This window comes from Mercenaria mercenaria, chromosome 9 (genome assembly GCF_021730395.1).
Source record: "Mercenaria mercenaria strain notata chromosome 9, MADL_Memer_1, whole genome shotgun sequence".
In the NCBI taxonomy this organism is placed as follows: Eukaryota; Metazoa; Mollusca; class Bivalvia; order Venerida; family Veneridae; genus Mercenaria; species Mercenaria mercenaria.
The window spans coordinates 13508594-13522437 of record NC_069369.1 but is presented as its reverse complement, the minus strand read 5'-3'; the positions used below and the strand labels follow the sequence as shown (position 1 = coordinate 13522437).

The window sequence follows — 13844 nt, the reverse complement described above, 5'->3', positions numbered from 1 at the left end:
TTTTTACACCAGAATAGGGTTGAATCATGTGATACTGACAATGAAGGTTATGTGAGAACAGCAGTTGATGACAACCACCTGCTTTGGTTGTCATCAACTGCTGTTCTCATATAACCTGAATATCAGTTCTTGTTGTTCAGTGGATAGTATTTTTCACAGACAACTCGTCCTGCCAGACTAATGACTTACAACTGTTACTTATCCTTCAACAAATTTCACTGATCTTACAAAACATTTCAGCCAGAAGTGTCTGATAAATTTGTACATTAATTGCATAACCAGAAAAAAACACACTCATCCTGTATGGGTCAGTCACACTACATCATACAACATCAACGGATGTCCAACATATAACAAAATTTTCAATCCGCCTGTGCTCCTTGTCCAGCGATGTTCGTTCCATCTGGTGAAAAGTTTTGAGCATGTTCAAAATTTAGAACGTACACCACTGGACAAAGATGTCTGTTAGATGTACGGCCAGACTACTACCGGACCTGCAACAGATGTAACGTATGTTCAAGGGACAAGAAATGTTTGTCAGTTTCTCATGCGTTGCGCTTACGTTTACGCAGTACAAATCTGTTACTAGCTATAGTACTCTGTTATCAGTTAACTGAACGTTGTTTGTCCTTTATATGTGCATTGATCTTGTGGTCATTTTGTGTTTTATGCACCCCATAGACCGATCGCAAAAGCACCAAGCAACTGCGGGGGATGCCTTTCGTCACCGGATAACTTTCTGTCAAAATTTTTCTATACGTTGGGTGTCCGTTAACTCTATACGGTGTAGTGTGACTGACCCAGTAGGAATAATTAACAGAAAATTCCACTTGTCCACTTGGAATTTTTGTCCCCCTGTAGTAGCAATTTTTATTTATCCTGTTATTAGTTTCAACAGAAACATTTAACTTTTATTAGTAAAGGTTGTAAAGCAAATGCTGGTTATTTAGAAGGTAGGAAGTTATGGTAAACACAAGACCGGGTTGATTTGTAATACCTGTGCCGTTATTAAGAAACATTCAATAGCTATGATATTCTAGACACTTTATGGAAGTATAAAGGATAGAAGAAAACCGATTGCATGACTTCCTGACACAACACATTGCCTCCCAGGACTGAAGGCAGAACCACCAAAACAAGACAGAATTCCTCTAAGGACCAAAGGTCGAACCAAAAGTTGTGAGGAGCAAGATATTCAAGTTTAGCAACCTTTTCAGCATGGTAACACCATGAGTTACAAGTCTGATCTACTTCAACTAAACAACAAAGTCTCGCAGATCTTTCAGATTAACGTTGAACTTAAAACTACATGTAAACATAAAACACTTTCAATTCTAAAGTGACCATGTTTTGGTTCTTTAAAAATAGAAACAAGCTTATATTTCTTCCATACTGTTAAATAGGCAGGTTAGTAGATATAAATATATAAGACATATAGCTTCAAGCACCAGCAAAACACCAGCAAAATTATATTATCATAAAGATTTCAGTACCAGTGCCCACCTTTTATATTATAATGGAAGCAAAATTATATTTATTTCTTGATCCCTGTTGGCCGCATTGACTCGACCCTCCCTTGAAGATCATCAATTCTCATGTCTTTTAAATGTAGTAAGTGCTCTAAGCGGGAAATTTTTGCTTGCAAAATCTACAAATAAAAAGAATTAGTTGGTATAAGAAGGGTGAAATATTAGTTAACTATTCTATAATACAAGAAACTCAAAGAAAATAAAAAGAACACACTTCTGAGCAATATAACCCAATCTATGAATAAACACAGCAATGATACTGTTCATGTTTAATTATAATTGTTACAGGTTATTAAATTTGTATCCAGATATGCATGAGTTCTGCAGCAAAAATATTGTGCAACTTACTAGCACAATATTTTTCTAGGAAAGAACATGTGCATATTTCTCCCTGCAGATCTAATGATATCTTTTAACTACATATACATTAATTTTGTTCTTTAGCCTGAGTAAAGTTTAAAGTATCATTGTAATAGTTAAAGAATTTTTAATCGTGACGACTTGCATGAAACTGACGTCACAAATGACTTCACGCACTCGATATGAAATCTGAATGTCAATATGGAAAAATATTGGTATTTCAGGTTCCAGTGTAACTTCACCAAATGTATTAAAAAAAAATTATTGCTTGGAAAATAGTGCTCACAAGTGTTATATTCTTTGAATCTGATTGGATATAAAATGCTTGAGTCAGATTCAAAAGAGAATGATTGGTTCAAGCTAACCCACAAATAAACAATAGCATTTTTCATGGATGCTTACTTATTAGACAATCATCCTACATCGTTTAATTCAGAAAAAGTATTGATATGACAGATCTCATCAAGGCAGTCTGACATTTCAGAAAAATAATTACAAACAACAACAGTGACTTAAATAGTAAATTCTAACATGACTTGATTTGATCGCTAGTTAAACAAAGAAGGTTAAGCTCTAAATATTCCGCGATAAACAACGGTTGATGCACGGACCGTTAAGAGAGCATTAAGACGTCAAATTGCCGCATGACATCCGGATCATTACTTCTCGGGTAAATGAAGCCCAGCATAATATTTTTATCAAAATATTTTAATAAGCATGTAAGAATGAAAACAATCAAGGCCTTCTTGTGATTTATCATCTAATATACCACTCTGAACAATGATAAATTAGATGACAAACCACTCAAAGGCCTTGATTATTTATTAAATCTAATGTTGGCTCAGATTGATTATTTGTAAGAGTTATACTGGTAATATTACAGAATTTCAATATTTTTCATAACATAATATTTCTCAAATATTGTGTGTTTAATCAATATTTTAATAATCTAACTGACCCTAGAGATCAGTAAAATGCCAAAGACAGAATAATAAAGTAATATGTAAAACATAAAGCGGGAATGTATGAACCAATCACAAAAAAATATATATCCATCTAATTTATTATGTAGACTGATGGATGTGTAATTTTTAAGGTAGCTCTGCAAATTCAGATCAACTATTTCTAACCCAAAGAATTTAACTAACCTGACTTTTCAAAGTACCCTGACATAATAGGAAAATTTGGCCAATATAAAAGTTTGCTGTACTGATTTGACGGGTTTGCATAATAAGGTATTTTGATGAGATTTCTGCATAAAAAAAAATTGGTACAATGGAGCACTTTAATAAAATTTTACCCACTTGTAAATTTACCTTTTTCTATCAAATGGTTAATTGCAATGAACAAGTTTGTGTAAATTCTGAGATGTCAAATTGCCAAGGAGTAAACAAAACCTTAAATTTGAAGCTATTTTATGACATTTTTTTCCCCAATTACTACAATGTGCACAATAGTTTTGTTATTACATGTATTTTTAGTAAGATGGTTACCTTGCTAGTTTGATCAATTAACATAATATAGTTGCCAAACAAGCAGGTCACGTTTTATATTTTATTTATGCCGGACCTATCTTTTATTCTGGTTATCAGAATGAAGAATTCCAGGTTAACAAACATGTAGAACTACCTTTATAAATACCTTCTGTGACTTGTAAACTTGTAATAAATGCATTGAACAAGGTTAACCCTTATTATGCTGGACATGATTGATTCTGCAGCCTTTGCGACCTGTAGTATAGGTCATGATCAGCCTGCATATTTGTGCAGTCTGATCAGGATGTGCAGGCTGATCAAGATATGCATTGTTTGCCATTCAGTCAGTAACTTTTTGGTAAGCACCCTTTTTATCAGTTAATGGTACTGTCCACATTGAAAGATGGCCAAGTTCATTATAGAAATTTAGCAGGGTAAGGGTTAAATAAAAAACTTCTGCTTTCAAAATCCTAAGGAAAAACTAAAACCATGTGACCAGTTACTTTAAGTTCCTCTGTATCACAAATAGAATATCAAACTTTATCAAAGTACATAAAATTTAATAGATTGACTATATTTTGTACATTTAAAATAACTACAATGATGATTTATATATATATAAACAAGAGCTGTCTCCATAGGATGACACATGCCCCCGATGGCACTTTGAATGAATAGTTATTGCTGATGTTAGAGTTTAGGACCTTTGACCTACGGAGCTGGGTCTTGCGCGTGACACATCGTCTTACTGTGTCACACATTCATGCATAGTTATTTTGAAATCCATGCATGAATGACAAAGATATGGACCGGACATGCCCATCAATGCACTATCATGAAAAATGATCTTTAACGTCTAAGTGTGACCTTGACCTTTGAGCTACGGACCTGGGTCTTGCGTGTGACAAGTCGTCTTATTGTGGTACACATTCATGCCAAGTTATTTGAAAATCCATCCATCGATGACAAAGATATGGACCGGACACGCCCATCAATGCACTATCCTTGTACATCTAAGTGTGACCTTGACCTTTGAGCTACGAACCTGGGTCTTGCGCAGGACACGTCATCTTATTGTGGTACACATTAATGCCAAGTTATTTGAAAATCCATCCATCGATGACAAAGATATGGACCGGACACGCCCATCAATGCACTATCCTTTAACATCTAAGTGTGACCTTGACCTTTGAGCTACGGACCTGGCTCTTGCGCACTGCACGTCGTCTTACTGTGGTACACATTAATGCCAAGTTATTTGAAAATCCATCCATCGATGACAAAGATATGGACCGGACACGCCCATCAATGCACTATCCTTTAACGTCTAAGTGTGACCTTGACCTTTGAGCTACGGACCTGGGTCTTGCGCACTGCACGTCGTCTTACTGTGGTACACATTCATGCCAAGTTATTTGAAAATCCATCCATCGATGACAAAGATATGGACCGGACACGCCCATCAATGCACTATCCTTTAACGTCTAAGTGTGACCTTGATCTTTGAGCTACGGACCTGGGTCTTGAGCACTGCACGTCGTCTTACTGTGGTACACATTCATGCCAAGTTATTTGAAAATCCATCCATCGATGACAAAGATATGGACCGGACATGAAAATTGCGGACAGACCGACAGACTGACAGACCGACAGACAGTTCAAAAACTACATGCCTCCCTTCGGGGGCATAAAAATAAACTGCTATAAGCAAAAGCGTGATATCTATATTAAGTGAATTGAATACACTGTATATATTTGCCATATATAGACCAAAAACTTAATGCCATCAAAATGCAAGTTGTTTTCAATATATATTTCAGTATGCTCCACTGTGCAAAAATTGTAAATAGAATGTTCAAGCCCAAAGGGCAACAATGTTGAGCTCATTATCTGCTGACAAACCGACTGAATGACTCAAACATTTCAGCCAATTAAAACAAGTTTCATTTGTGTGTAACATTCTGTCTCATGGATTGTAACATTAATGTCAAATATAAACAGGATTCCTTTATGCATGTCAAATTTATGGCTCGGACAATATCTGACATGACCTTTGACCTCCAAGTGTGACCTTGACCTTTGAGATAGGAACTTGAGGTTAGTGCATGACACTCTGTCTCACTGGGGTAAACATTCATGCCAAATGATTGCTCCATGCATGTCAAAGTTATAATCCGGACAAAAAAATTCGGACTGACGTATGCACTAATGCACTATGGACAACAGCCATTTCGACGACTATGTCTCCTCTTCTGTAAGCGGGCTCAATAATAAGATATGTCACCATAATGGGATCACTAAATTTTTATTAAGTATAACAAAACTAACATTTTTCTTCAACTTGCATTTATAATGGCATTCAGTATACATTGTGATATTACTAACATGTACAGGTCTGTAAGATTGTTCTTACTGGGCACAAGTGTATTATATTTAAAGGCATACTGTATAGTGGCACAAATCTTTGTTATTTATAATGGCATTAAGGAAGACAAACAAGAGAATCTAAACAAAACTGTATGGTGAGACTTCGCAATCACTGATTATCGCATAGTGCGGCAATTTTCCTTTGATCTTTGCAGCATGTTATACATAGTAACACACATTATTACTACAAAACTGTGCTGATATCTTAAAAAACTGTTGCGATATATATCAACACGGAAATCTCTATGGAGTTTCATAAGAAAAAAAGTGTTCCGATATATATCAGCACAGTAAAACTGTTCCGATATATATCGGAACACTTTTTCTCTATTGAGGTCCTATCAAGGGAGTATAATTTTTTCCTTTCAAAGAAAAGATGATTTTAGCTCCAATTTACAGTTCACAGAGAAAGAATTGTCACAAACACAGTCTACATTTATAAAGTAAAAGAATAAATAAACTAGATTATTTCAAAAACTTGATAGTTATTGCCAAATTCAGAAATACATGAAATATATGAAATTCTGAGATTTCTCAAATGTTTCTTTTTCTTTGATTTTTTTTACAAACAAAACAACAAGTTTTACAATATGTCTGGCCAATGAAATGCAAAGATTTAAAACCAATGCAGAAATTTGTTGGGTACTTTTATCTGGGGAACACATTTTCTAAAACAGAAGTTTTAGTGTTTCAGTCAGCGAGGCGCAGAAAGGGAATCAAAATAGTAAAAATAATAATAAACAAATTTAAATGAAAATAATATATAAATTTTAATGATAAACTATGCGACAAAACAGTTATAATATGTAGTGCTCGTGTGTTACCAGGATATATCAGAGCTAGGGGTACATCTCGGTATTTTTCTCTGCACATATCTGTCTCGGCCTACAGGCCTCGACGATATGTGCAGAGAAAAATACCCTCGATGTACCCCTAGCTCTGATATATCCTGGTAACACACTCTCACACATACTATAACTATTACATGTAGTTTGAAGAAGAGACCAAACATGTACTAAATAAATAGCTGCTTTCTTTATTGTGAAACAATCAACAACAGTTCTAACACGACTTGCATTAATTGCTATATCAAGATATAGCAAACAGCCTACATATGAATCTTCGATAAAATATGATTGGCTTTTACATTGTACCCCTACGATTGTAACATAAGCGATTCTACTTCTGTTCCATTACATACGAATTATTCCAGGGCAGAACGTTTGTAAACAACATTTCAAAAACATAATTATGATAAATAGTCGTATTGACTTAGGTGCAGGGCTTTAAAACACGTTTTGATATCTGCGAGCAAATTAGCTCAGTAATGATTCACTAGTGACGTCATAATAGTATGACATAAAGTATGATGTCATAATGATGTGACATTACACAAATGTTAAGCTGGTAGCACTAGGTCAAATAACAAAATTTGATGAGTCTGTTCATAAATAGTTTGCAAGCTGTTAGATTATTAGGTTATAAATACTTCTCAAAAATTCTGATAAAAAGAAACAATTATGTAAATGTTCTGTTGGCTATGCAACACTTTCTAATCATGGGGGTAAATTGTAACAGCATATGACCCAAATGACGTATTACGCTGAAAATGTAGTACTGTAAAATGCGAATTATTTGCATTGTTAGAATCCAAATAATAAATATGTTCCAATAATTATATCAATTAATATAATATGGGCAGTCATTTGGATGCAAATAATTAAATTATTTATATATAAAATATAATTAAAAAAAAATAAATAAATAAATTAAAAAAAACTCCTGACCATATTTTATTAACTGATAAAATATAGGAACAAATTTATTATTTTTTAAATAAAAAGGCTGTTTTGTGTCATATTCCTTTTAATTTCTTTATTTTTATTTTATATTCCAAGTTTTTCTCTCAAAATATCCTACATGTATCAGGCCTAAGTAATATGTAATAGTTATAGTATGTGTGAGAGTGTGTTACCAGGATATATCAGAGCTAGGGGTACATCGAGGGTATTTTTCTCTGCACATATCGTCGAGGCCGGTAGGCCGAGACAGATATGTGAAGAGAAGAATAACGAGATGTACCCCTAGCTCTGATATAGCCTGGTAACACACGAGCACTACATATTATAACTGTTTTATCGCATAGTTTATCATTAAAATTTATATATTATTTTCATTTAAATTTGTTTATTATTATTTTTACTATTTTGATTCCCTTTCTGCGCCTCGCTGACTGAAACACTAAAACTTCTGTTTTAGAAAATATGTTCCCCAGATAAAAGTACCCAACAAATTTCTGCACTGGGTTTAAATCTTTGCATTTCATTGGCCAGACATATTGTAAAACTTGTTGTTTTGTTTGTAAAAAAAATCAAAGAAAAAGAAACATTTGAGAAATCTCAGAATTTCATATATTTCATGTATTTCTGAATTTGGCAATAACTATCAAGTTTTTGAAATATTCTAGTTTATTTATTCTTTTACTTTATAAATGTAGGTGTTTGTGACAATTCTTTCTCTGTGAACTGTAAATTGGAGCTAAAATCATCTTTTCTTTGAAAGGAAAAAATTATACTCCCTTGATAGGACCTCAATAGAGAAAAAGTGTTCCGATATATATCGGAACAGTTTTACTGTGCTGATATATATCGGAACACTTTTTTTCTTATGAAACTCCATAGAGATTTCCGTGTTGATATATATCGCAACAGTTTTGTAAGATATCAGCACAGTTTTGTAGTAATAATGTGTGTTACTATGTATAACATGCTGCAAAGATCAAAGGAAAATTGCCGCACTATGCGATAAGTATCATAATATGATACCTTTCACATGGGTACAAATTAAGTTTTCATGGATTGACGGAATGCTATCACCAATTCTTTTTGAATTTTTGTTATTTTTTAAAATGTTTTGTTATTTTTTCTTATAACAAAAGTCATCATACCTATCTGACTAATGCTGAAAAGATTGTGTATTCCTCTTATGATAATTATATAATGTTTTCATTAACCAAACATGAGAACTGAGAAAAGTTGATAACAATGTAATAAATATTTCATTTAATGTTCAACACTTTGTAGCCAAATACAAGTATGCAACCTAGCCAGAATAAATTGTGCAGCACAACAATATCAGTGAAAGTACAGTACTTTACTCAAACCTTTCTCTCTCAACAAAAGCTATTGAGGCAAGTATAGTGACAACAGATCTACATACATTAAACAATGAGTAGAAAACGTTTTCTATTTTTAGTTATTATGCCTTGACCTGAGTGGTCCTGACATCTATCTCAATAAATGTTATTTACACACACTTAAGATACTGAGTAGAAACCATTCTTCTGTTTTTAGTAACAGTGACCCCAAATATAATCCAAAGCCTGAGTTCTCCATACAAGCTTAATCTACACCTAGTCTGGTGACAGTATTTCAATCTTAATGGAAACCACCTTTTTGATGATCCCAGTGATTATTTTTTATAGTTTTAGTAACCGTGACTATGGTATCTATGGTATGGTATCTTTCAGTTACAATTTTTTTTTTAAGTTCTCTCTAAAATTTCCATATTACAAAAGGTACAATAGACCAATGCCTTAGCCCACTGCACCCTGGTGGATTTTTCAAAGTATACAGGCTTATAATGCTGACCTTCAACTTGACCCCACTAATCTCTATATACTAAACAAAACAGAAACCCACAATTTGCGATTTGCCAATATCTTAAAAAGTACTGATTGTACATTTTTGAAATTAAATATGCATTTAGATCAACATGTTTTTATTGATAAAAATTCAAAAGTATCAAATTATGTAAAGATATGTCGAGTTTACCTATGTTAATAACATACTCCGTGTCATAAAAGAGAAAAAAATACACATTTAAGTTGCGTTTTTAGAAAAAAGTGAATACCAAGTACATTTATAGCAAAGGTATAGATTCTGCGACACGATACTATAATAACCTTATTTTTTTCGTTGTAACTTTCTTCCCTCATAACATTTATTGCTAGTTTGTAAGTTCTTGACATTTAAGAATATTTTTGCAACTTTTCAAAAATGTGATGCAGTCATAATACATTTCTAAGCATAATGCTAAATTTTAAGAAAGTTCTTCCAGTAATTGTTAAGATATTGCCAAAATAACAAATGGCTGTACAACTGTTTTGTTCAGTATATTTTTGTTTATTTGTCTGGGTTTAATGCTATTTTTCAACAGTATTTCAGTTATTTAACAGCGTGCAGTTAACCTAACCGGTGTTCCTGGATTCTGTACCAGTAAAAACCTGTTCTCCTCAAGTAACAGCCAACTTCTCCATGAATCAGAGGTGGAGGACGAATCATTTCAGACACAATGTCTTCCATAAAAATCATCACGGAGAACATATGCCCAACCCGGGAATCAAACTAACGACACAGTGATCTGTAGATCTGTGCTCTCCCTATTCTACAGATCACGGGGTCATGAGTTCAGTATACAATCCCGACCTTGATTTTTCTATAAGCTACCTTAAAGGCCAATTTTTATTTAAATTTATTTCAATCCCTACTAAAGTTGTTAAGCGGAAACCGCATTTTTCTATTTTTAGTAACTGTATTCTTGACAATGACTCCTTTTGACCAAAATGCAATCCTAGCCTTTGTCTTAGAAAAGGCTAAGTTCCATTTCAATATCTAAAGTTATTAAACAAAAAGCAACCTCTCTGATGCTGCCTGGCTTCCTGCCTTAACAACGACACAACATTCCATTCTAATAATAATATTAAAACAAGTAATTTATTTTTTTGAAAACCTGATTAAAATGATTTTGTGCTTAGTTCTTGCTACTACCATTGTTATCCATCGCTTTGAACATCAGATTGTATTCTTAATGCAGAGAAATAACATGTTCTTTAAACCCAGAAATATGAGTTGCCACATTAAACTAGACCATGTTACTCAGCAACCATGTATGAATTTCATTTATGAGTTTACCAAGAAAATACATTTTACACACATAGAAATAGCTAGCAAAAAGTGATTATTTAATAGCTGAAAAACTAAATTTTTATGAGATGGTCCTTTTTAATGCAACAAATATATATAATCCGGACGGAGTGAAGTGAGTGAATATTAATTATGTGAAAAACCCGAGCCAAAATAAAAACAGAGCAAGAGCAGCTAGCATGAGCTAAAACACCACACAACAACTGTTTTTACAGCATCAAGGTACTCCAAATGTGGTCACCACAGCAACTGACCTTGGTCATTTCATCTTTAGCAAGGACTTCCTGTTCCCGCTCTTCTAACATTATACGTGGGACCACATCTGTCTCCATGAATGGCAATTTATTTCTCTGCCGAGGTGGAATATGCTCCACTCTGCAAAAGTTAAAATTTAGGAGAATGTTATTTCGGGATAAGGTATGTTACTTACTTGTATAGTTTCGTCTCGCGATAGCACCTCCTGCTCTTTCTCCTCAACAATGTATCGAGGGACCATGTCTGACTCAACAACTGGACCTGGCCGCCTCTTTGGTACAGTAGCAGGTTTAGAAGGCATTTTAGGAGACGATTTTTGATCCTGTAATCTGTAAAACAATTTGTTTGTTAGCAACACACAGTAACTTTAACACATATATTAACTTACTGTTTTCATTCTTTACCTGTAGTCAAAATTGTAATTCTTCAATAAATACAGCAAAATAAGTAACAGCTCTGTCAAAAATAGTTTTGTTAAAAACTGAAAAATTAATTTAAGTATAAATTAACCTGACAGCAATGTAAAAAACTGTCATACTGAATTTGATTTAAATTAAACCTATACAATATTCTCTTTTTTACACACGAGCATAACCTGAAAAAATCTGTTATATGTATCAAGTTCATTAATATATTATATTTGATTATGTCCACCACCATATGGTAAGACCAAAAGTAGATCTTAGAAATAGAAACAATACTTATAATCTTATAATCAAACAATCTTATAAAACAAAACAGTAATGTTAAGAAAAAGATTTATAAAAATTATTCATGAAACTGCATAATTATTTTGACAAAAGTTAGTGTCAGAGCTCTCCTCTGCACAGTCTGATATGCAAAGTTAAGAACTATTCAAAACAAAAATTTAATCTATTTTTTTTCAAAGCCAAGAAATCCATATCATACAGTAAAACAAACCCCATAATTGAGCCGCACCATGAGAAAACAAACATAGTGCATTTGCGACCAGCATGGATTCAGACCAGCCTGTGCATCCGCGCAGTCTGGTCAGGATCCAGGCCATTCGCTAACAGTTTCTCTAATTGCAATAGGCTTTGAAAGCAAACAGCATGGATCCTGACCAGACTGCGTGGATGCGCAGACTAGTCTGGATCCATGCTCATTGCAAATTCACTGTTTGTTTTCTCATAGCGCGGCTCATATTCACAACAACAAACAAAATTCCAGCAAACAATCATCAAGTTCTCTAGCATGAAAAACTTGAAACACACACACAAAACATGTAAAACCTGACTGTAGTAAGAAGGTATCATTTCAATTTTGTGATTATGCATTTTTTCAGGTACCAGATGCATACCTAGACCAATTTTTTGAGGTGCATGTCAAATCTTGTAAAATTGGTATAATATTCTTGTTGGGAAAACTGAGTTGCAGAATTGCTGCTATTTATTGTTTCAGGTTTTTAATTCAACTACTGTAAACATTTAAATGAAACCTCCTCAAATTCAAAACATGGACCTCCTTGATTATAAAAGTTGTAGAAAAACAGAGAATAAAACAAAACTAGAGCTGTCCGTAACACAGCCAATACTAGACTATTCAAAGCAGGAATATTACCCTAAATGTTCAAAATATCTATAGATAGAGTTTAAATGCAGTATCTGCATTAGTTTTGGCGATAGTAACTTGCATGCAAAACTTTAAACAGAAGTTTCAAGTTCAAAAGTGGACATAATTTGGCCAAAATGCAAGTCAGAGTTAAAGGACTTGATAATATCACTTAGTTGTATAACCCTGAAGACACATGTGAAGTTTCAATTCAATATCTGTATTAGTTTTGGAGATAGTAACATGCATGCAAAACATTAAGCAGGTAACATGCATGCAAAACTTTAACCAGGATTTTCTAAGTCCAGAAGGGGGCATAATTTTCCCAAAATACATGTCAGAGTTATGGGACTTGACCCTGTGTGGTTGGTAACTGACATAGAAAAAGAAAAAATAAGTTTCAAAGCTATATGCCTTTAAATGATAGCCATATGTACTTAATGCCAACACCAGGGTGAGTAGAAAAAATAAGTTTCAAAGCTATATGCCTTTAAATGATAGCCATATGTACTTAATGCCAACACCAGGGTGAGTAGAATAGCTAGACCATTCTTCGAATAGTCGAACTAAAAAAAAATAAAATCCCAGATGATTACATCTCAGCAGACTCTAACTAGCCACTCAATTTTTTTTTCTTTTCTTATAAGAAGCAGTGGCAGACATCAACATGTTTTCAACCAATACCAATCAATCATTGAAACGAACATCTAGTATGACTATGAATGTCTATCATGTATGGATAGGCTTGTACAAACATAATTAAATGCTGCTTTACTCAAGTTTTCTAAAATGCCTAAAACTATCAAAACATTGAAAACATAACTTTTTCTTTCAAAGTATGGGTAAGCAGCAAATGACTCAAAGTCTCACACAGTTTTGATTTAACTTTTTTTTTTTATCAAAAAGGTCCACGCTTTTCAACATATTAAAAATGAGAAGTCCCAGAGTGTCATATAGTACCCAGAGTTCCATCCCCTGTTGTCTAGGTAACGATGGGTGATGAGATGACCATAGTCGTCTACTCTGAAATCCAGGTTCAAATACTCTATCTTAGTTTTTCACATTATGTGAACCATTTAAAAATATTTAAGTGTCTTCAAAATTAATATAACAGCTAATAAAGCATCAATATTGCAACTTTCAAATACATGGACATATTACTGTTTCGTATATACTGAGATCCCACAGACCTGATTTCAGTAGTCAGTTGAAATATTACTTTTGCAAGATGTATCAAATCT

At 33.6% G+C, this 13844-nt stretch overlaps 1 protein-coding gene across 23 annotated transcripts in view; it reads right to left on the bottom strand.

The window, feature by feature from the left end:
• LOC123546500 (sperm flagellar protein 1-like) overlaps positions 1-13844 on the bottom strand; it is a 42788-nt gene that overhangs the window by 5791 nt on the left and 23153 nt on the right. For 6 of the 23 annotated variants that reach the window (XM_053550852.1, XM_053550851.1, XM_053550850.1 and 3 more), the window contains 2 exons: positions 13564-13626; positions 11207-11360 (listed from right to left, as the gene is read on the bottom strand). In XM_053550852.1, coding sequence (XP_053406827.1) covers positions 11207-11360; positions 13564-13626 — 217 coding nt within the window. Of the gene's footprint in view, positions 1-1503; positions 1649-11030; positions 11152-11206; positions 11361-13563; positions 13627-13844 lie in introns of all 23 variants that reach the window. The other 17 variants (XM_053550853.1, XM_045332821.2, XM_045332822.2 and 14 more) reach the window with 6 other exon arrangements.